Source organism: Poromitra crassiceps (assembly GCF_964638095.1).
Source record: "Poromitra crassiceps genome assembly, chromosome: 4".
In the NCBI taxonomy this organism is placed as follows: domain Eukaryota; kingdom Metazoa; phylum Chordata; class Actinopteri; order Beryciformes; family Melamphaidae; genus Poromitra; species Poromitra crassiceps.
In genome coordinates, this window is record NC_139626.1 from 63,864,868 (window position 1) to 63,886,014 (window position 21,147).

The 21,147-nt window shown below is 44.0% G+C and overlaps 1 protein-coding gene across 3 annotated transcripts in view; it reads right to left on the reverse strand.

The window, feature by feature from the left end:
- Positions 1–21,147, reverse strand: part of LOC310774577 (ATP-citrate synthase-like) — a 58,719-nt gene that overhangs the window by 30,741 nt on the left and 6,831 nt on the right. For all 3 annotated transcript variants that reach the window (XM_083634667.1, XM_083634666.1, XM_083634665.1), the window contains exons 2-10: positions 19,178–19,362; positions 16,004–16,126; positions 11,047–11,109; positions 10,277–10,467; positions 4,832–4,911; positions 3,588–3,718; positions 3,236–3,354; positions 2,527–2,663; positions 1,753–1,814 (exon numbers count right to left, since the gene is read on the reverse strand). In XM_083634667.1, coding sequence (XP_083490793.1) covers positions 1,753–1,814; positions 2,527–2,663; positions 3,236–3,354; positions 3,588–3,718; positions 4,832–4,911; positions 10,277–10,467; positions 11,047–11,109; positions 16,004–16,126; positions 19,178–19,336 — 1,065 coding nt within the window. In that variant the 5' untranslated portion in view covers positions 19,337–19,362. The remainder of the gene's footprint in view (positions 1–1,752; positions 1,815–2,526; positions 2,664–3,235; positions 3,355–3,587; positions 3,719–4,831; positions 4,912–10,276; positions 10,468–11,046; positions 11,110–16,003; positions 16,127–19,177; positions 19,363–21,147) is intronic.

The window sequence follows — 21,147 nt, forward strand, 5'->3', positions numbered from 1 at the left end:
GATACACCCAGTTTATTTCTTTTGTAGCGACAGATGGCCTTAAACGCCACACTCACGTGACGCTTCTTGAGAGAGAGGTGAGGGAACGTGCATATTTCTGCAGACTTTATCGAGGGACCATGAAGGCGTCATGTGACAGGCAACCGCAGGCAACGCTAGTTGAAGCTTGGAGGTCCTGCTGATGGCAGCTGCAACAGTGTTTTCTCTGCTATCAACCTGGTTAATCTCGCTATATTCTTCATCACAGCGGGTCATTACCCACTGTGCACTTAATCGTGCACTAGTTCTGCATAAGCACCTGCAGCTCTCTCCTTATTTTACTGACGTTCTCAGTGATCACACGGCTGTTTACATGTGTTTCTGAACGGCTAGCTAGTTATTAGCATAGCTCGTTGTTAGCCGTCATGGATGTTCTCTCTCCCCCTCATTATGTAACCTTGCTGCGCAAAACATTACTTATTTGCGGGAGTGCATGGGAGAAGTCTCCCGCTAGTGTTGTTGATGCCCAGTGTGATGGCACATGGTTGGCAGAGAAACGTATGTTTGCTGCGTCGCGTGTAACGTTAGGAGGCTCTGCCTCTGACCAAACTGACCAGACAACCGCAGGCATTAGGCGCGCATGCGTGAGCTCCGTTTCCATGGATACGCGACTGAAAACATGGGAAGTTACCAGACAACAGCGAACAGCGAACAACGCCGGATTGAACAAGTCGAATCCTGGCAAACATGACAGAACATCGCCAAACACGAACAGACAAGGACAGACAGCTATGGCACACCAAACGAACATTTGTCTTTGTTCGTGTTTGTTTGTGTTTGTTTGAGAATGTTCGTTTGGTGTGCCATGGGCTTAAGTGTTGTAGCATATCTCTCACCTTGAATGTAGCTGCTACATTGTCTCAGATCAAGTAAGTGTTGGTAGCGTATCTCTCACCTTGAATGTAGCTGCTACATTGTCTCAGATCAAGTAAGTGTTGGTAGCGTATCTCTCACCTTGAATGTAGCTGCTACATTGTCTCAGATCAAGTAAGTGTTGGTAGCGTATCTCTCACCTTGAATGTAGCTGCTACATTGTCTCAGATCAAGTAAGTGTTGGTAGCGTATCTCTCACCTTGAATGTAGCTGCTACATTGTCTCAGATCAAGTAAGTGTTGGTAGCGTATCTCTCACCTTGAATGTAGCTGCTACATTGTCTCAGATCAAGTAAGTGTTGTAGCATATCTCTCACCTTGAATGTAGCTGCTACATTGTCTCAGATCAAGTAAGTGTTGTAGCATATCTCTCACCTTGAATGTAGCTGCTACATTGTCTCAGATCAAGTAAGTGTTGGTAGCATATCTCTCACCTTGAATGTAGCTGCTACATTGTCTCAGATCAAGTAAGTGTTGGTAGCATATCTCTCACCTTGAATGTAGCTGCTACATTGTCTCAGATCAAGTAAGTGTTGTAGCATATCTCTCACCTTGAATGTAGCTGCTACATTGTCTCAGATCAAGTAAGTGTTGTAGCATATCTCTCACCTTGAATGTAGCTGCTACATTGTCTCAGATCAAGTAAGTGTTGTAGCATATCTCTCACCTTGAATGTAGCTGCTACATTGTCTCAGATCAAGTAAGTGTTGTAGCATATCTCTCACCTTGAATGTAGCTGCTACATTGTCTCAGATCAAGTAAGTGTTGTAGCGTATCTCTCACCTTGAATGTAGCTGCTACATTGTCTCAGATCAAGTAAGTGTTGTAGCGTATCTCTCACCTTGAATGTAGCTGCTACATTGGTGAAGTTGGCGATACTTCCTCCAATGATGAGCACCTTCCCTGTAGAGAAGTCGGCATGTTGAGAGACACGTCTGTGGCTGTAACTTGATGCCTCAGTAACAGTTTGGTGAGCAGCCATGAAGTCTATTGCTGGCAACATACACATACTCAAAAGTGGCCTTGTGAAATACTCAAGGAGATCCAAGCAATGATAAACACGATTTAAAAACACGATTTCAGACGGCAGCCCGTCTTTATTGTCACACGAACACTACAACACATGCATGAACACACTACAACACATGCATGCGGCCACTACACACACTCATGCTGACGGTGGCCGGTGAAATATGTCCTCTGCATTTGACCCATCCAGGCTTGTCCTTTCCTCCGGGGGGCAGGCCAGGAGCAGTGGTCGCTATTTCTTTCCAGCGCCCGGGGACCATCATTGGACCATCATTGGACCAAATTCAGATGTTGTCGTCACTGGTCGGATGACGAACTTCTGCATGTTTTTAGTGGGGGGTTATGTACGGAGGAACCCCCTGGGGGGTACGGGGAGAACATGCAAACTCCACATGCAAACTCCATGATGGTAAGCCACATGGGAGAGGTGTGAGCAAACACCCATTGCCATGTTTAAAGCAATATTATGACCAAAGTCTGTAAGAAATGTTATAAATTATTTAACCAGTCCAATCAAAACTGTCAGGACTGGCAGTCCATGATTGTCAAAGCCCCTGGAGAAGTGGGTTGTTGTAGCCATACTCACCTTCATGGTGCTTCTCACGGGTCATGAGGGACAGGATGGTTTTTGCGTAGTCGTAGGTCTGCTGCTCGCTGGGCGCTCCAGAGTACTCGCCATAGTTGGCGAGCTCATCCACCCCACCCAGGTCACAGATGGTGTCACTGCAGCAGAGGACAGACGGACAATCAAATACTGCGTCCTGATTCTTTTAAATACATCAACTTCCTGCATCTTAAAACTAGAAATAACCGCCTTGCGGTTGTATGCCTCCACCAACAAGTCAAGTTGCCAGTCTACAGTCTTTTTATTTATAAGCTAACCCTGGCTTGCAAAGACCAAACATAAGTGTAATAAAATCTGGACAAACGTATATGTAGACTAGCTTCTCATATATGCACGATTTCATTTCAAATGTTGTGCAAAAAGTCTGTAAACTGCATCAAAGTGTATCTGGATTTTTTGACCACTGTTAAATATCTTTGGATCAAGGGAACCAACATAGAGAAGGATGCCTCGCATCTCAAATTGTGAGTGCAACAAGTGGCGAAGAAGGTTAAACAGCCTCTCCTTATGCAAAGCCAATTTGGGAAAAAAAACTGCCCTCAGGTGTCTGCTTCCTACCTGTAGACCACTGAGGCTCCTCCTCCAGCCACTGCCCTCAGGTGTCTGCTTCCTACCTGTAGACCACTGAGGCTCCTCCTCCAGCCACTGCCCTCAGGTGTCTGCTTCCTACCTGTAGACCACTGAGGCTCCTCCTCCAGCCACCATGGTCCAGATCCGGCCGCGAGGGTTCAGCAGGGTCAGCTTCAGACTGGCACCACTCTTGGCATCCAGGTCGGCTATGTAGGCCTCCTACAGTGGACACACAACATGAGTGCTACATTGGGGTCCACGCAGGAGGTAGAGCGTGGACGCACGGCTTTAGCTCAGGAGGTAGAGCGTGGACACACAGACCAGGAGGACTGAAGCTACGTGTGCACCAAAGTTGCTGAATGAGGTGAGGTGAATGTGATTAAGCTTGGGGGTGGTAGTAGAAAGCTACTGGCTTCTCTGTCCCCCCCCCCCCCCCCGCCCCCCCCCCTCACCTCCGGGTAGGCTTCTCTGCCAAAGGGTGGGGGGAAGTCCACATCGCCCCATTTGGCCTTGCAAATGTAATCTGCTGTGGCATCGATCTTGGCTGCCATGTCGAGGACGTACACTCCTTCCTGGGTGACCACTGGTAAGAGGGAAGAGGTCATGTTATTCACTCAGCATTTACAGAACATTGGGAACATATTGGCTTGGTAATATATTGGTAACGTGTGTAATGTCATCATCGTGCAGGCACAGGTCAGCAGCCTGAGTCACTTGATCGGCAGGTGGTACACAAAGCATGTCATCACCTGGGAATGTGCACCTCCCATACTGGCAGGGTTCTGCACAACCTCCACTTGGCGCCCTGTCGCGGAAAGGCGAGTCTGTGCATACTCGAACGTAACTCGGCGCGTTGGCTGCGGTACATGTTCAAAACGTTATCGTGTAGTTTACCAAGAACTTGCAATCATGTCGGTGGGGGGACATTTTATTGTTCCTCCATTTCAAAATTCATTCCGGTGAGCCTGCAGAAGGCTTTGCTAGATGAGGGACAAGCACTGTTAAATGAGGAAATGGCATTTCTCACAACAAGCAGTTGACGCCGCAGAGTCACATTTTCGAGGAGCTGCACGGCCCCTCCGCCGAGCTGCGCCGATAGGACGCCCAGCTGCGGCGACCCCCTCGGCGCAGTCAGCACCGGCGATTTCGCTCGAGCATAATTTGCGCTTTACCCTCTGGCCATCAGTTCAGCCTAGCTACTGCCAAAAACACAGGTGGAGGGACTAACTGCTGGCAGAGGGACACAGGTGGAGGGACTAACTGCTGGCAGAGGGAGGACGACGATTGTTGTCACTCATGATGCCAACACTATTGATGGGGATGGAAGTACTGGTTGTGATGACGACAATGATTTGTCTTATGCTGCTTGCCTGAAACGGCATGGACAACTTGCACTGCTACAAACTGTTTTTATGTAATAATGTTTTTGTTTTTGATATTTGCTACGAAACAAATGAGCTATTGCGACATTTAAATTGAAAACTGAACGAGCCATTACTATCCTCTTAGGGGTTACTTTGAGATGTTCTGTCTCTCTCTCTGGGCTGAGTAATTCTGGTGGTTGTGGTGGTGAATGTTTTGCTTAAATAAAGATGTCAGGACAGTTCCCTACGTTCAGAATTGCTTAGTAACACTTTTGCTTTTGGGAGTTCTGAAAGTTAGAACTCCTCGTCTTAGCTAGCTGGGAAGAACGTACCTAGTGGGTTGATCTCCAAGTAGGTGAAGTAGAGGTCCTCGTACAGGTTGAAGAGGCCCACTATAAAACTGGCCAGGACTCTTTAAAAGAGACAAGATCATGAGATTAAAATGAGTAGACAAAACCAAGACAGCATTTACTTTGTGTTAGGGAAGTGGATGACATGCCTTAAGCTGCGTTCACACCGACCTATTCAAGTTTTTCGCTGGCATTGAGTTTACATACAAAGTCAATGCAAACGAGCGATTGAGCGTATATTCGCCCGGGAGAAGAATCGCTGGGCGTCTGAGCGACAGAGACAGAGCGATAGGGAGAAAATGTGTTCGTCGCCCGAGATGAAATATCCCAACTCGAGCGAAATTACGCTGGCATCAGTCGCTCGCTGTTCAACGCTGATTGGCTGCCGTGTGAGAGTGAGTCAAGGATCACACTGGCTTGGAACAAACCGCTGGTTTATTGTGTGGCAACAAACCGCATTGACAGCTCATTGACAGCCTGACAGCTGACATGAAGTGAAGTCTGTACTACCGGTATGGAGCTCGCATTAGGAGCACGCTGATAGGCTTAGCTTGTAAACAACTACGGTGGCTCGTAGTGGACAAATATCATGACATTGCGTAACGTTATAGCCCCCAGATGTCCGTCAATTATTGTGCCTGTTGACGAGCGATTTAAACAGAGCGACAGAGCGATTCCAAAGGGTTGAATCGAGCGACAGAGAGAAAAATAAATATCTTGGTGTGAACACAGCTTTACTGGAATACTATGAAAAACAATGAGTGAGAACAGCTTTCCTCACCATCTATTAGGCCTGCACGATATGAGGAAAATCTGCGATGTGATAACATTGTTCAATATTGTGATGATGAGACTTGCGGTAAATAAACAAAATATTGAAGTATGAATTCTGGAAAATGCATTTTTGCTTGACGGGAAGCGGCCAGTCTATACAAGGCTTTGTCTGAAGGAAGGAAGGAACGCATCTCTGTAGTACAAGCCAGTGGCAAAACAAGTGGCCATACGCTCACACAGACAAAGGGGAGGGGAGGGGGGTCGAGAGAGAGAGAGAGAGAGAGAGAGAGAGAGACTGTCGGCAAAAGAGAGACGAGAGGGGGAGTGACAGTGCACACACACACACACACACACACAGATGAGAGAGAGAGAGAGAGAGACTGTCAGCAACACTGAGAAAGCAGAGGGTCAGTGACCTGAGTGAGAGGGGCAGTCCTGGAAACCCACCTCACACACCCAGCACAGCCTAGGTCGGATGAGGCCATGCACGACCTCACACACCCAGCACAGCCTAGGTGGGATGAGGCCATGCACGACCTCACACACCCAGCACAGCCTAGGTGGGATGAGGCCATGCACGACCTCACACACCCAGCACAGCCTAGGTGGGATGAGGCCATGCACGACCTCACACACCCAGCACAGCCTAGGTGGGATGAGGCCATGCACGACTGATGCTCCAAACAGCTGCAGGATCCACACGTGAACGCACAGCCAAAACAAAGCACATCTCCGGCCTTCATGTATCACACACCGTCCAGACTAGGTTTGACCTAGTTTCCTGCTCTAGCTGCACCCTGGATGCAGAGGGCACCCGGCCATATCCTTTCATATTGAAGTATGCAGATTAGCTATTAGGGGTGGGAATCACCAGATGCAATGATACGATACTAAAACGATATTTGAGTCACGATACGATAGTATTGCGATATGCTACTATTGCGATATATTGAATATTGCGATATTTCGATATATTGTCTAACTCCTTTTCCTACCTTTTCCTTGACCTCACCGGAAATGAAACATGCAGTGTTTGCTTTTTTTTTTTTTTTTGCCCCACACGTAGGCTACATTATTAGGCTTCTCTTGGCTCAATACGCCACTGCAGGCACGGACTGCAACATCGGGCGCTTCGGGCAGATGCCCGGTGGCCTGGCATGGCATGGCCTGCAATTTTTGTTTTTATATCGATACTTGGCGTCCAAATATCGATACAATATTGTCAGGCAAAATATTGCGATACTATGGTATCGATTTCCCCCCCCACCCCTATTAGCTATACAGTTCCTATGTCTTTCTGCTTTAATACCGCTAACATAGACCCCAAACAATGAACAGCCTATTCCCACAAGCATGGCTCTCAGCTGTTAGCGACTCAAGCTGACGCTACACACAGGTGTTTGGGAAGTCTTTGCGATGCGTTTATTGTGTGTTTATTGTGCATGGTCATATTGTAAGGATGATGAAAACAGGATTTATCGTGCAGCCCCACCATCTATAAACCATCAGATGTAAATAATGACATCTCATTCTGCCTCATGCCATCCAACAGCATCAGCGTCAACCAGTGTGGTTACCAAGGCAACAGCATCAGCATCAACCAGTGTGGTTACCAAGGCAACAGCATCAACCAGTGTGGTTACCAAGGCAACAGCATCAGCATCAACCAGTGTGGTTACCAAGGCAACAGCATCAGCATCAACCAGTGTGGTTACCAAGGCAACAGCATCAGAGTCCCCACTGCCAGGCAGAGATGCTCACAAGTCATTTTTTGCAAGTCAAGTCTCAAGTCGCTTATGGATGAGCGGACGATCATCTACTCCTGCATGCTGTCCAGTTGACTGAGAACACTGCATAGAGATATAATATATATCTATAATATCTATCTATCTATATCTATATATCTATCATATATCTATATCTATATCTATCTATATCTATATCTATATATATCTATATCTATATATAGATATATCTATATATACAGTATATAAGGTCCGGACTTCAAACATGTACTATATTATCTTTATCCTTTATCTATTAGCATTGATTAGTTGACATTATTATTAGTAATTTCCTTAATGTTAATGCACAAAAAAACAAAAGAAAAAAACTCGTAAATAAATAAATAAATTAAGGAGTGTTCACAAGTACCAAATCTCAAGTCCAAGTCAAGTCTCAAGTCTTTGAGGATGAGTCTCAAGTCAAGTCACTGTGTGCGACTCAAATCCAAGTCTCAAGTCCAAGTCCCCCATCTCTGCTGCCAGGTGCCCAGGACTGTCCAAGTCCCCCATCTCTGCTGCCAGGTGCCCAGGACTGTCCAAGTCCCCCATCTCTGCTGCCAGGTGCCCAGGACTGCTACTGTCTATTCACCTTATTCTTTGCCCACACATGGACGCTTCCGCATTACGTCATTTCGTAATAGTATTTCCGTTTTGACTTGCCAAAAACCCCGCAGGCAAAATGGCCGCGCACACTCCGCTCCTAAAGTGGCAAAATTACTCCCCCATAAACTAACATATCTTGGCCAATACGTATGTAACATACAAAATAAAACAACCCGTAATATCTTAATTTTATGTAGAATGCAGAGGACATGTAACTGTTTAGTTAAACTTGCATTCCAGGAATATTGTGCTCTAAAGATGACGTTAGTGGAGTCGAGGCTGTTGCGTCCTGAAACCCACATAGGTTGCGTGCGATTCGAGGCGTAACCTATGTGCGTTTTAGCGTAACCTATGTGCGATTCGAAATAACGCATCCGAGATAGAAACGTTATGAATATAGCCACGTTATAAACAACAAACTAACGCTGGTGATCCGTATGGAAACAGTGTTACTCGAAATGGTTAAAAGTTATATCAATTTGGTCATTCAGTGGCATTTTACTGCCATATAACATAACTAACTAGTGGCTAATATTAGCCACAGAAGGCAACTAGCACTGAACCGGAAGAACAAATACGTTTGTGTTGGAACGCGGAAGAGAGAAAAAGTGGGCGTGGTGAATAAGGTGAATAGACACGAGTCACAAGCCCTTTTACCAAATGAGCCCAGATGATCACAAGCCCTTACCAAATGAGCCCAGATGATCACAAGCCCTTACCAAATGAGCCCAGATGATCACAAGCCCTTACCAAATGAGCCCAGATGACACTGAATCACACTTTGCTTGTAAAGAGAACACAGTAAATACAAAGGGAAGACAGAAGGCCAGAGAGAGCTCAGTATGTTCTCTGCACTGGAGATAGACACCACATGTTCTCTGCACTGGAGATAGACACCACATGTTCTCTGCACTGGAGATAGACACCACATGTTCTCTGCACTGGAGATAGACACCACATGTGGAGGAAAACAGGCTCAAACCAACTGCACAAGGTCACTCTGTTGGCAAAGCCAGGGACACCTCCACAAAACCACAGACAATCACAGCCTCATTGCCAAGAGGAACAGTAAACACAGCAAGAACGTGGAGCAGTGCATCAACTTCTCCAGTTGCAATTTGCATTTCCACTCTACATGACGCTGAGGATGGGAGTGTTCAGCTACCAACACTACGGCTAACCATGCAGCACCAGACTTCAGTGCTGAGGGTGGGAGTGTTCAGCTACCAACACTAGAGCTAACCATACAGCACCAGACTTCAGCGCTGAGGTTGGGAGTGTTCAGCTACCAACACTACGGCTAACCATGCAGCACCAGACTTCAGCGCTGAGGGTGGGAGTGTTCAGCTACCAACACTACGGCTAACCATGCAGCACCAGACTTCAGCGCTGAGGGTGGGAGTGTCCAACTACCAACACTAGAGCTAACCATACAGCACCAGACTTCAGCGCTGAGGGTGGGAGTGTTCAGCTACAAACACTACAGCTAACCATGCAGCACCAGACTTCAGCGTTTACCCCAGTGTAATGAAAGCCTTCTGGGGCAAAGTTGACTTCCCCCCTGCCGGGGGGCTCTGTCAAAAGATACTCACCGGGCCTAACAACTTCTCTGGGAGAAACCCTGAGTCTTAGATTTTGGCTATCACGATATGGCATACATGTTGTCATTTCCTGGTTTTAAAGGCTGCATTATAGTATCGACGTCATTTTCTGAACGTACCCGACTGTTGTAGGTGTTCTATTATGCCTTTACCCACTTAGTCATTATAGCCACATGACTGATTATTATTGATCAAAAATCTCATTGTGTAAATATTTTGTGGAAGCAATAGTCATCCCTACAATATTGTCACATATCGATAGAGGTATTTTGCCAAGTATAATCTTGTTTTAATTAAGTGCTGGTGACATCTCACATGTGACTTTCACTTACAACTGAACATTTATCCCGCGTAAAAAAAATAATATATTGTGTACTGCCTTTAGCCTAAAAATACCGAGATGTGATTTGCGTCCATATCGCCCAGTCCTACAATCCATTTATTTTATTGTCAATAATGCACATAACACCATTAAACGTTGGGTTCACTGGCCAAAAATGGAGATAGAACCATTTTTTTCCATTAGAGAGACAGAGCATCATTCTGTGCCTTCTGCTAAGTAGTATCATGTATTCATGCTGTTTGAATCATCAGAGCAGAGATGCATCAAATATTCTTTCAAGAACAAACAAAACAAAAAACAGGCAGTTAAGACATGTCCCTACTCTTTCTTGTCCTCGGGGACATGTGTGAGGAGCTGCTGTGTGACTTGGTCCTCGCTCAGCTTGTCGCCCACGGCAACCATCAGCCTCTGGGCCTTGGCGTCCACGTCGCCCACCTCGACGCCGCCCTCATGGTGGAACAGCACGTGGTCGCCCTCACGCGTGGCGTAGGTGCACACGTAGAACTCCTCCTCCTGGGTGGACAGGCCAGTGGCATTAGGGCAAGGAGGCATGCAGTTTGGGTTCAACTCCTTTTCAAACTTTTACTTCAAAATGTAACAGGGTATACGCATGAGTCCTGAAGTTAAATTCAATACCTTTTTTCAATATATTTTGAAGGCCTCAAAAACCACTTTTGTAAAAAGATACGATTTTTGCTGACATCACGCAGTCTGCCACGATATGATATAGATTCAATTTAGGGGTCTGCGATCAATATGAGACGATAACATATGCTCATTTAACACAATCAGTAGAATCGCTATAACATTTAATACCTCTCAAATAGTGACTTTTTAAGGGCCTTAATTTCCCCTAATTTGATTGATCAACTTTTAATACTTTTCAAGACCCAGCAGATACCCTGTGTAAATACATTTACCAATAGGAGAGCACACATTCTCACTTGTTTTGAATATTTATGCTGTCACACATAAACACCATCCCACTCAGAGCACGCTTAATTACTGCACAATTATGTGGAATAAATATACCAAGTAGACATTTGCACACTGGCATAAAAGACACACAGGATGACTTTTAGGACACATTACCTGCGTATGTGGAACAAATGGCTCAATGAGGAAGTTCTTCAACACACCCTTTGCTTTTGCCACCTGTCGAGAGAAACGGGTTCATTTCAAAAACCATACTGGAAGCAACCACAAGTCAAAGCTCATTATGGACTCTTAACGAGCAACTACTGCCAAGCCAGAAATGAGTGGCTCTGCAGAAGAATAAGAAGACAATTATTATCCTGCTAGTTTGTGTGCACAAACTACTGACATTGAGTTGAAGGGGTGGGGCATGGGGGAGGGGGGGGGGACTGGGGGAGAGTAAGGTTGTGACGTGGAGGAGAGGAAGGGGGGACAGAGACCTTCTCTGAAGGCCTTGTGTGATGTGGAGTGGTGGGTCAGGTGGGAGGGAGGAAGTACAGGCTGTCTGTCCACCCTGGCGAGCTGTATTTGACCTTTGTGTTCTTGTTTTCATATGTTTGTTATCCCAAGAGCATGACGCAGATTAACACCAAGAGCATGACGCAGATTAACACCAAGAGCATGATGCAGATTAACACCAAGAGCGTGACGCAGATTAACACCAAGAGCATGACGCAGATTAACACCAAGAGCATGATGCAGATTAACACCAAGAGCATGACGCAGATTAACACCAAGAGCATGATGCAGATTAACAACAAGAGCATGACGCAGATTAACACCAAGAGCATGACGCAGATTAACACCAAGAGCATGACGCAGATTAACACCAAGAGCATGACGCAGATTAACACCAAGAGCATGACGCAGATTAACACCAAGAGCATGATGCAGATTAACACCAAGAGCATGACGCAGATTAACACCAAGAGCATGATGCAGATTAACACCAAGAGCATGATGCAGATTAACACCAAGAGCGTGACGCAGATTAACACCAAGAGCGTGACGCAGATTAACACCAAGAGCATGATGCAGATTAACACCAAGAGCATGATGCAGATTAACACCAAGAGCATGATGCAGATTAACACCAAGAGCGTGACGCAGATTAACAACAAGAGCATGATGCAGATTAACACCAAGAGCATGATGCAGATTAACACCAAGAGCGTGACGCAGATTAACACCAAGAGCATGATGCAGATTAACACCAAGAGCATGATGCAGATTAACACCAAGAGCATGATGCAGATTAACAACAAGAGCATGATGCAGATTAACACCAAGAGCATGACGCAGATTAACACCAAGAGCATGATGCAGATTAACAACAAGAGCATGACGCAGATTAACACCAAGAGCATGACGCAGATTAACACCAAGAGCATGACGCAGATTAACACCAAGAGCATGACGCAGATTAACACCAAGAGCATGACGCAGATTAACACCAAGAGCATGATGCAGATTAACACCAAGAGCATGATGCAGATTAACACCAAGAGCATGACGCAGATTAACACCAAGAGCATGATGCAGATTAACACCAAGAGCGTGATGCAGATTAACACCAAGAGCATGATGCAGATTAACACCAAGAGCATGATGCAGATTAACACCAAGAGCATGACGCAGATTAACACCAAGAGCGTGATGCAGATTAACACCAAGAGCGTGATGCAGATTAACACCAAGAGCATGACGCAGATTAACACCAAGAGCATGACGCAGATTAACACCAAGAGCATGACGCAGATTAACACCAAGAGCATGATGCAGATTAACACCAAGAGCATGACGCAGATTAACACCAAGAGCATGATGCAGATTAACAACAAGAGCATGATGCAGATTAACACCAAGAGCATGATGCAGATTAACACCAAGAGCATGACGCAGATTAACACCAAGAGCATGACGCAGATTAACACCAAGAGCATGATGCAGATTAACAACAAGAGCATGATGCAGATTAACACCAAGAGCATGACGCAGATTAACACCAAGAGCATGACGCAGATTAACACCAAGAGCATGACGCAGATTAACACCAAGAGCATGACGCAGATGAACACCGAGGAGTCTGCAACAAACTTGATCCCACGCGTGCAGCAGCATTCTGAAGCCTGCCATGAGTTCAGGGCCAGGAGTTTGCTGAAAGATTCACTTTCTTTCCTCAAGGTTGGAATGGGAGCAGAAATGATCCATGTTGTGGCTGACAGCAGCAGACAAAAAGTATTTTTTTAGGATCTCAGAGCCAGTCTTCCTGATGTCATCAGTGATGCAAAGTTGAGCAATCGTGCGCTGCGCATGCCAATAAAGCAGGCTGCGTATGCGAGCTGAGCCTAGAAATTGAGTGTGTGTAGCGCGTGAGATGCCTAGTATATATATATATTAGGGATGTTCATCAATTATCGAAAATCGATAATCGATCGTTAAGGATTGGAATCGATCCTGTGGCATTTGGATCGATTTTTTAATTATTTAAAAAAAAAAAAAAAAAAAAAAATTTTTTTTTTTTTTTTTTTTTGGACTAGGTTTGGGTGGAAATCGTTCCTCCTCGCCCCACTCCATTGTACAGCCGACTAACGTGAGGTGGAGCTTCATATAGTCTCTAGTTTTCTGGCTGGGCACGGGCCTTTGTGCCAACAAAACTGTTTTAAACATGAGAAATTCACACCGGCATGCGCCGGGGACAGCAGTGTTGGAGAGGAGACACATTGAAATAAAGAGTTCATTGAGGAGAACACGTTGTCTTTCGTATTTTCTGCCATAGGCATTCATTTTGTTAAAAAAAAAAAAAAAATGAAAATATTGAAAATTTTCTAAGTATTAATAAAATCGATAATCGATAATTGATCGTTAATTCTCACCGATTATCGATTTTGGAAAATTTTCAAAATGAACATCCCTAATATATATATATATATATATATATATATATATATATATATATATATGTCTCCCACATTGAATAATTGACAACAACTCACTGTCTGCGATGCATTTCCTCAAGTGAAGTCTGTGAAGTGAAGTCCCAATTGTGCTCAGGTCTTTTTTATGTTGCTTTACTGTGTTTTTATTCGGTAAGCCAATCTGGAGCATGATCTGGAGCAGTTTATTAGGCTACCATTTGTGACTTCTGTGTCAGACGCGTGGAAAATGCATTTAAAAACTTTAATCACAAAGCTAAATCAAGCCCGTTAGAAACAGACAGAATAGGGGAAGCTAGGCGTTTTTACCTTCAAAATAAAAGCCGTATTTTATAACTGGGTAAATAAAAATCAGGGTTGTCGTTAAAATTGACTTTTAGTTGTCCGTGTTCTATATGTCTTCTGTGTATTTCGGATCACAGACAAAAAACGTTGCGACATGCATCAATAAAACTATTAGTTTATTTAATTACCAATATTGTGAAGGTTTTAACCAGAAGTTTCAATGTTATTCTGGCTCACTTTGCCGTTTTATGCAGAGACGGTAACTTGTCGTCTAAACATGGCCTTAAGGCCCAATTATACTCCATTTTCATCCGTAAATAAGGGCGTCCCTTTCAAACGGTGTAATCGTCACTGCCCACATACTTCCATGCGTCTTTCACGTTGGTATCATGTTAAGCAATACATCCACCAGTGGGCAGTAGAGAGTCAAATGCATGAGTGTGTGTGTAGTTTTGCTCCGTTTCATGCGTATCAGTAAGCTTTCAGATGACGGACAGAAAACGGACGAAATGAACGCAGAGTACGGACAGAAGGCTCTGTCCGTCTCCGTCTCCGTCTTTAACGTTGAGTATAATTGGGCCTTTAGAGGACAGGACTGAGAGGGCCAAGAACGATGGCATTCCTGGTGGCAGACCAGAATACCGCCCCCCCCCCCCCCCCCCCCCCCACCAAACTTCCATAACCTCTGACCTGGCAGATCTAAACATAAGCCCATGTCCTCTGGTGACAACGCGCCACCACATATAGCAGGTCCATATTGTGTGACCAATGGACAGAGAATGGTGGCTTACGTGCTTTTCATGTAATAGCACATGGTCCTCATCATGTGATTACTACGTATCAGACCACTAGGCTGCATGTTCAATTCATTTATAACTTATTTAGCCAGAGAACCACATCAAGATCATGGCTCCTATTTACAGACAGGCCTTCAGCCCTGTGTGCAAATGCAAAAATGATCCAAGTAAGAAAGACATCAAAGTTCAAGAACCGAATCAATAATATGCCCCCCCCCCCCCCCCAAAAAAAATATATATATATATATATATATATACACATATATTAAAGATAAGGATATATAAACACCAAAGCATCAACATGCAGTCTCTCTGCATTGGACATTTTCCTGGCCACAGGCTGAGTTGATCAAAGCATGTGATTTGGATGGGAGACTTAGGTACAGGATAGCTCGGCATTCAGAACAGACTTGAGCATTGTGTCTGCGTAACGAGACAGGCAGGCAGCTAAATGAGCAGAAAGAAAGAAAGACAGACAGACACAGACAAACAGACAGACAAACAGACAGACAAACAGACAGACAGACAGACAGAGCCTCATTTGACGGAAATGGTAGTGCAGCCCCACATTCCACCAATGGCTGAGGGAGCTGCGTACCGTGCTTCATAATGGAAGGTCTTCCATATAAACTGGACAATAAAGAAAAGCTCTTCCTGAACGTTTGGGTCAGATGGTCGTCTTCCCAGCAGAAGTGAACTGATCCATCTACCTCAGAGGCTTGATAGGATGTGTCAAAGCCCCATCCATGCTGTGCCGTAGCTTATATATATATATATATATACGGTTGCCATTTTGTTTTGTTTTTGTCTGTCTGTCTGTCTGTGTGCCCCCTCCCCCGAACATCATCTACCAATTTTTTCCATTTTTGCCCGTTGCTTGTTCTATTTCAATTGTATGCATCTCTTAATCTTCAATCTGGGTTTATCTGAACATTCCTTTCCCCTGCCTATGTCTCCCACAGAGTGTGAACATAGTAATGTACAGTATACACCTTCCTGTCCTTACAAACCTCATAAACACACAAAGAAAGAAAGAAAAGAAAGCTGCCAACTCACAGTGGTCTCTCTCAGGAGGCGGGGTCTGAGCCAGTCTTTGACGCCCTGCAGGTCCAGGTTGATGCCCACCAGCCCCAGCTTCCCACGTCGCTTGATCAGCTGGTCTGGCTTCACCACCAGCCGCTACACACACACACACACACACACACACACACACACACACACACACACACACACACACACACACACACACACACACACACACACACACACACACACACACACACACACACACACACACACACAATGAGTAACTCAACTGTATTCCATAATTCCATTACAGTTGACATTTGTGGTATTCTGAATACAGTTGACTAGAGCTAGTAGGGGTGTGCCACCTTAGGCACCTCATGATTCGATTCGATTACGATTAAGGGTGCTACGATTCGATTATTAAACGATTACGATTAATCACGATTTTCGATGTATCTTTTTCACCAAACAGGATTTTTTTTAAGCAAGGTATATTTGTCAGTATCCATTAATTAAAGTAAACAAACAAATGTACCTCCATTATCTTCAGTTGCGACTGAAGTCCACGCATCACATGTTACAGCCACCCTGCATGCTTTCTTCAGTGATTCCAGTTTCCAGTACTTCGGTTTTGGTCTCGTTTTACAGTTAAGGAACTGCTTTCGGGGCGAAATACCGTATTTTTTGCAAATAAAGCAAAAAAAAAAAAATGCAAAAAATTTCCTAAAAAAAAATGCAATTTTTTGCAAATCGATAATCGAACATTGTGAATCGATTTTAATTGTCACGTGACTAATCGCGATGCATCGATTATACGATTAATCGGCACACCCCTAGAGCTTAGCTCTGGCCCATTAAAAAAAAGACTGACCTTACCCGAGCCTGAGCCCATTCTGGCCCATCGGCTGCGTTTATGAGCCAGAGCCCGGCCTGAAATGTTCTTAGTCAGTTGGCTGTTTATCTAAACTATAACCCTGTTGTCTGTTCAGTCTTATGAATACACAGGTTTTTAAGGTTATAATGTCTTAACATTCTGTTCATCACACTCAATTATATATATAAAAAAAGGTATTATATCTGACCATGAGCTGGTTCCGGCCCGACCCGCCCGGGCCTGACCCACAGGCCGGGTTGGGCCTTTTTCGGGTGCGGGCAGAGAATCTAACCTCTAGAATACAGTTATCGTCTTTAAAAATAGATTACTTTAAGGGATTACTTTCTAGAATACAGTTCTCGTCTTTAAAAATAGATTACTTTAAGGGATTACTTTCTAGAATACAGTTACCGTCTTTAAAAATAGATTACTTTAAGGGATTACTTTCTAGAATACAGTTCTCGTCTTTAAAAATAGATTACTTTAAGGGATTACTTTCTAGAATACAGTTCTCGTCTTTAAAAATAGATTACTTTAAGGGATTACTTTCTAGAATACAGTTATCGTCTTTAAAAATAGATTACTTTAAGGGATTACTTTCTAGAATACAGTTATCGTCTTTAAAAATAGATTACTTTAAGGGATTACTTTCTAGAATACAGTTATCGTCTTTAAAAATAGATTACTTTAAGGGATTACTTTCTAGAATACAGTTCTCGTCTTTAAAAATAGATTACTTTAAGGGATTACTTTCTAGAATACAGTTATCGTCTTTAAAAATAGATTACTTTAAGGGATTACTTTCTAGAATACAGTTATCGTCTTTAAAAATAGATTACTTTAAGGGATTACTTTCTAGAATACAGTTATCGTCTTTAAAAATAGATTACTTTAAGGGATTACTTTCTAGAATACAGTTCTCGTCTTTAAAAATAGATTACTTTAAGGGATTACTTTCTAGAATACAGTTCTCGTCTTTAAAAATAGATTACTTTAAGGGATTACTTTCTAGAATACAGTTATCGTCTTTAAAAATAGATTACTTTAAGGGATTACTTTCTAGAATACAGTTCTCGTCTTTAAAAATAGATTACTTTAAGGGATTACTTTCTAGAATACAGTTCTCGTCTTTAAAAATAGATTACTTTAAGGGATTACTTTCTAGAATACAGTTACCGTCTTTAAAAATAGATTACTTTAAGGGATTACTTTCTAGAATACAGTTCTCGTCTTTAAAAATAGATTACTTTAAGGGATTACTTTCTAGAATACAGTTCTCGTCTTTAAAAATAGATTACTTTAAGGGATTACTTTCTAGAATACAGTTCTCGTCTTTAAAAATAGATTACTTTAAGGGATTACTTTCTAGAATACAGTTATCGTCTTTAAAAATAGATTACTTTAAGGGATTACTTTCTAGAATACAGTTATCGTCTTTAAAAATAGATTACTTTAAGGGATTACTTTCTAGAATACAGTTACCGTCTTTAAAAATAGATTACTTTGTTGGTTTGTTTTATTTGCTCTAAAATGCATATAAGGCAAAGGCATGCATTCTCCATAAACAGATATAAAAATTGTGCAACAATTTGTGAGCGCACAGTGCATCTGCCACACACCACAAGAGAATGGGCAGCAAGACCATTTCTGAAGTAATCCAAAGTATTTAGAATATTACTTAACTTGAGTACTGTAATGTTTTTTCTAAGCAATCTAATGGAATAAGTTACAAATTTCATTTCAGGGCATGTACTGTATTCAGTAATCTCTCTGTCATTTTAAAAGTAACCCTCCCAACACTGGACAACCTAGATTTTCTGGAGCAGCTGATGAGAAGGGAGAAATGCTGGCAGGCAAAAATAAAATTAGACCCGCGTTTATTTACAAAGTATGTAGCCAGACCCCGCGTCTAGATGGGACCTGCGGCAATTTTGGACTCGGCTTTTAATTAAAGTGTTACGAGATTTTAGCCAAGGCAGGTCAGTGGACTGGAAGGCTGTTTGTTGTAGTTGTAGTGAGCCACACCTCAGTGAGGAGCCACGGGTGCTCCTGTGTGATGCTGTAGTGAGCCTCACCTCAGTGAGCAGCCACGGGTGCTCCTGTGTGATGCTGTAGTGAGCCACACCTCAGTGAGCAGCCACGGGTGCTCCTGTGTGATGCTGTAGTGAGCCTCACACCTCAGTGAGCAGCCACGGGTGCTCCTGTGTGATGCTGTAGTGAGCCACACCTCAGTGAGCAGCCACGGGTGCTCCTGTGTGATGCTGTAGTGAGCCACACCTCAGTGAGCAGCCACGGGTGCTCCTGTGTGATGCTGTAGTGAGCCTCACCTCAGTGAGCAGCCACGGGTGCTCCTGTGTGATGCGGTCCCAGTCCGTCTCAGAAGTCACGTTGGCAAAGCGGAAGCGGTTCTGCACGGCTGCTGTGGTACAGATGTGCTTGTACAGGAACTCCTTCCCCGTCTGCTCAGAGATGGCTTTGGCCGACATGGCAGCAGCGCTGGCTGGCACAGGAGCTTTTTAGAGACGGAGGAGGAGACAATTCTTTTCACACAAGAACAGCATCATCATAGCAATGATAAATCAGACAAAAATACACGTCCCCTGCCCAGACAGTGTAGATGCACTTCAGATTAACTATGAGCCAAGCAAAATATAAATTGAGAGTTACTACCAAGGTAAGAGTAGAGCAGCAACAACTTCTAAAACAGCTAGTTCTGGTCCTTGATTGCGATTGGCTGAGCCCACGTGAAGCCACAAAAATACTCTATAAACACACACGTGTGTGACCGCGTTGCCATGTAACGCCTGTAACGATGTTCCGTCAGCCTCAAAACACCACTGAGCAAAACACTCTGGCTTTAGAGTCACGCTCTTCCTATGGGGGCGGGGGCATCCGCGTTCAAATCCGCCATGCGGTTAATAGGATAAATAATCAGTGATGTCATAAATGAACACACACACACAAGTGATGTCATCAGTCTGAGGCTCACGAGAGAGACTGACGGAAAGGGAAAGAGAGGAGAGAGACTGAGGGAGAGAGAGAGAGAGGAGAGGGAGAGCGAGGGGGAGAGGCTGAGGGAGAGAGAGAGAGGGAGACATTGTGCGCGCGCCAATAGGGCAGGCAAGGGCACACAGCAGCCGAGCTGCGGGCAAGGCCGCGCAGCGGGCGAGCTGCAAATGCGAGCTGCAGGGCCAGCTCGGCGAGCTGCAGAATCGAGCGCGCATAGAGATGCCTAGTACTTACTTATAAACACACATTGTGCTTATGTCGTGGCTGAAGGACTACATTGTGAGCTTGGACTGTGTAAATGAGACAGAAACCTGCATCCTTACCTACAGAGAAACATCCTGGGTACTTACTGTCAGGCAGCTTTATCACTAGTCTTATGGAGCTGTACACTGTTGTGACATCTCACTGAAGGAGGAGGTATGACAAACTGCATTTCATGCTTAGATGTAGCACATCTAGGTAAACTAAAATAAACTGTCCTTTGGGCCATAAGAATCACATTTCAAAGCTGAAATTGAGGGGAAGATCACTATAAAAACTAGGGCTGTGGCGATTCACTTATCTCCCGATTCGATACTATCACGATTCTTGGGTGCCGATTCGATTTATATTGCGATTCTTAAGTATTGCGATTCTACGATTATTGCGATTCGATATTACGATTTATTGCGATTTTTGTTTATTTTTTTATTTTTTCAGTTTGTTTGCTTTTTTACACTAGATTAGAACATGGGAAAAGTTGAATCATACACTAGAGACTGTATATTATATATCATGAGTAGGGCTGGGCGATATAGTTAAAAACAGGGGCGGACTGGGATCATAATTCAGGCCGGGCATTAGATACCAAGCAGGCCAGGCCGATATGGGCCAACGCGCGTGAAATTTGGGCCGTTTGAAGCCAGATTTGGGCCGTTTGAAGTCCAATTTTACAATGAGATGCACCCACTTTAACCCTGAAGTGTAATTATTACTTCAGACTAACTAATAAAGTAATAAAACCACTAGTAAACCAGTAGGCGGCGCCTGGCCTGCTGTTCAGTGAGTGGCCTGACTGCAAGCACCCAAAAAAAATAAAAAATAAAAAAAAATAAAAATAATAATTTGCGATTATCGATTCTGGAATAAAAGATCGATCCAAAAAATCGTGACATTAAAAATCGCGATACTTAGGTGAATCGATTTTTTCCCCCACCCCTAATAAAAACAGTCTAAACATCCAATCCCCTGGCTCCAACTCAATAAATCAGATATTTACAGTGTCTACACGACACATAGCTATGGTCCC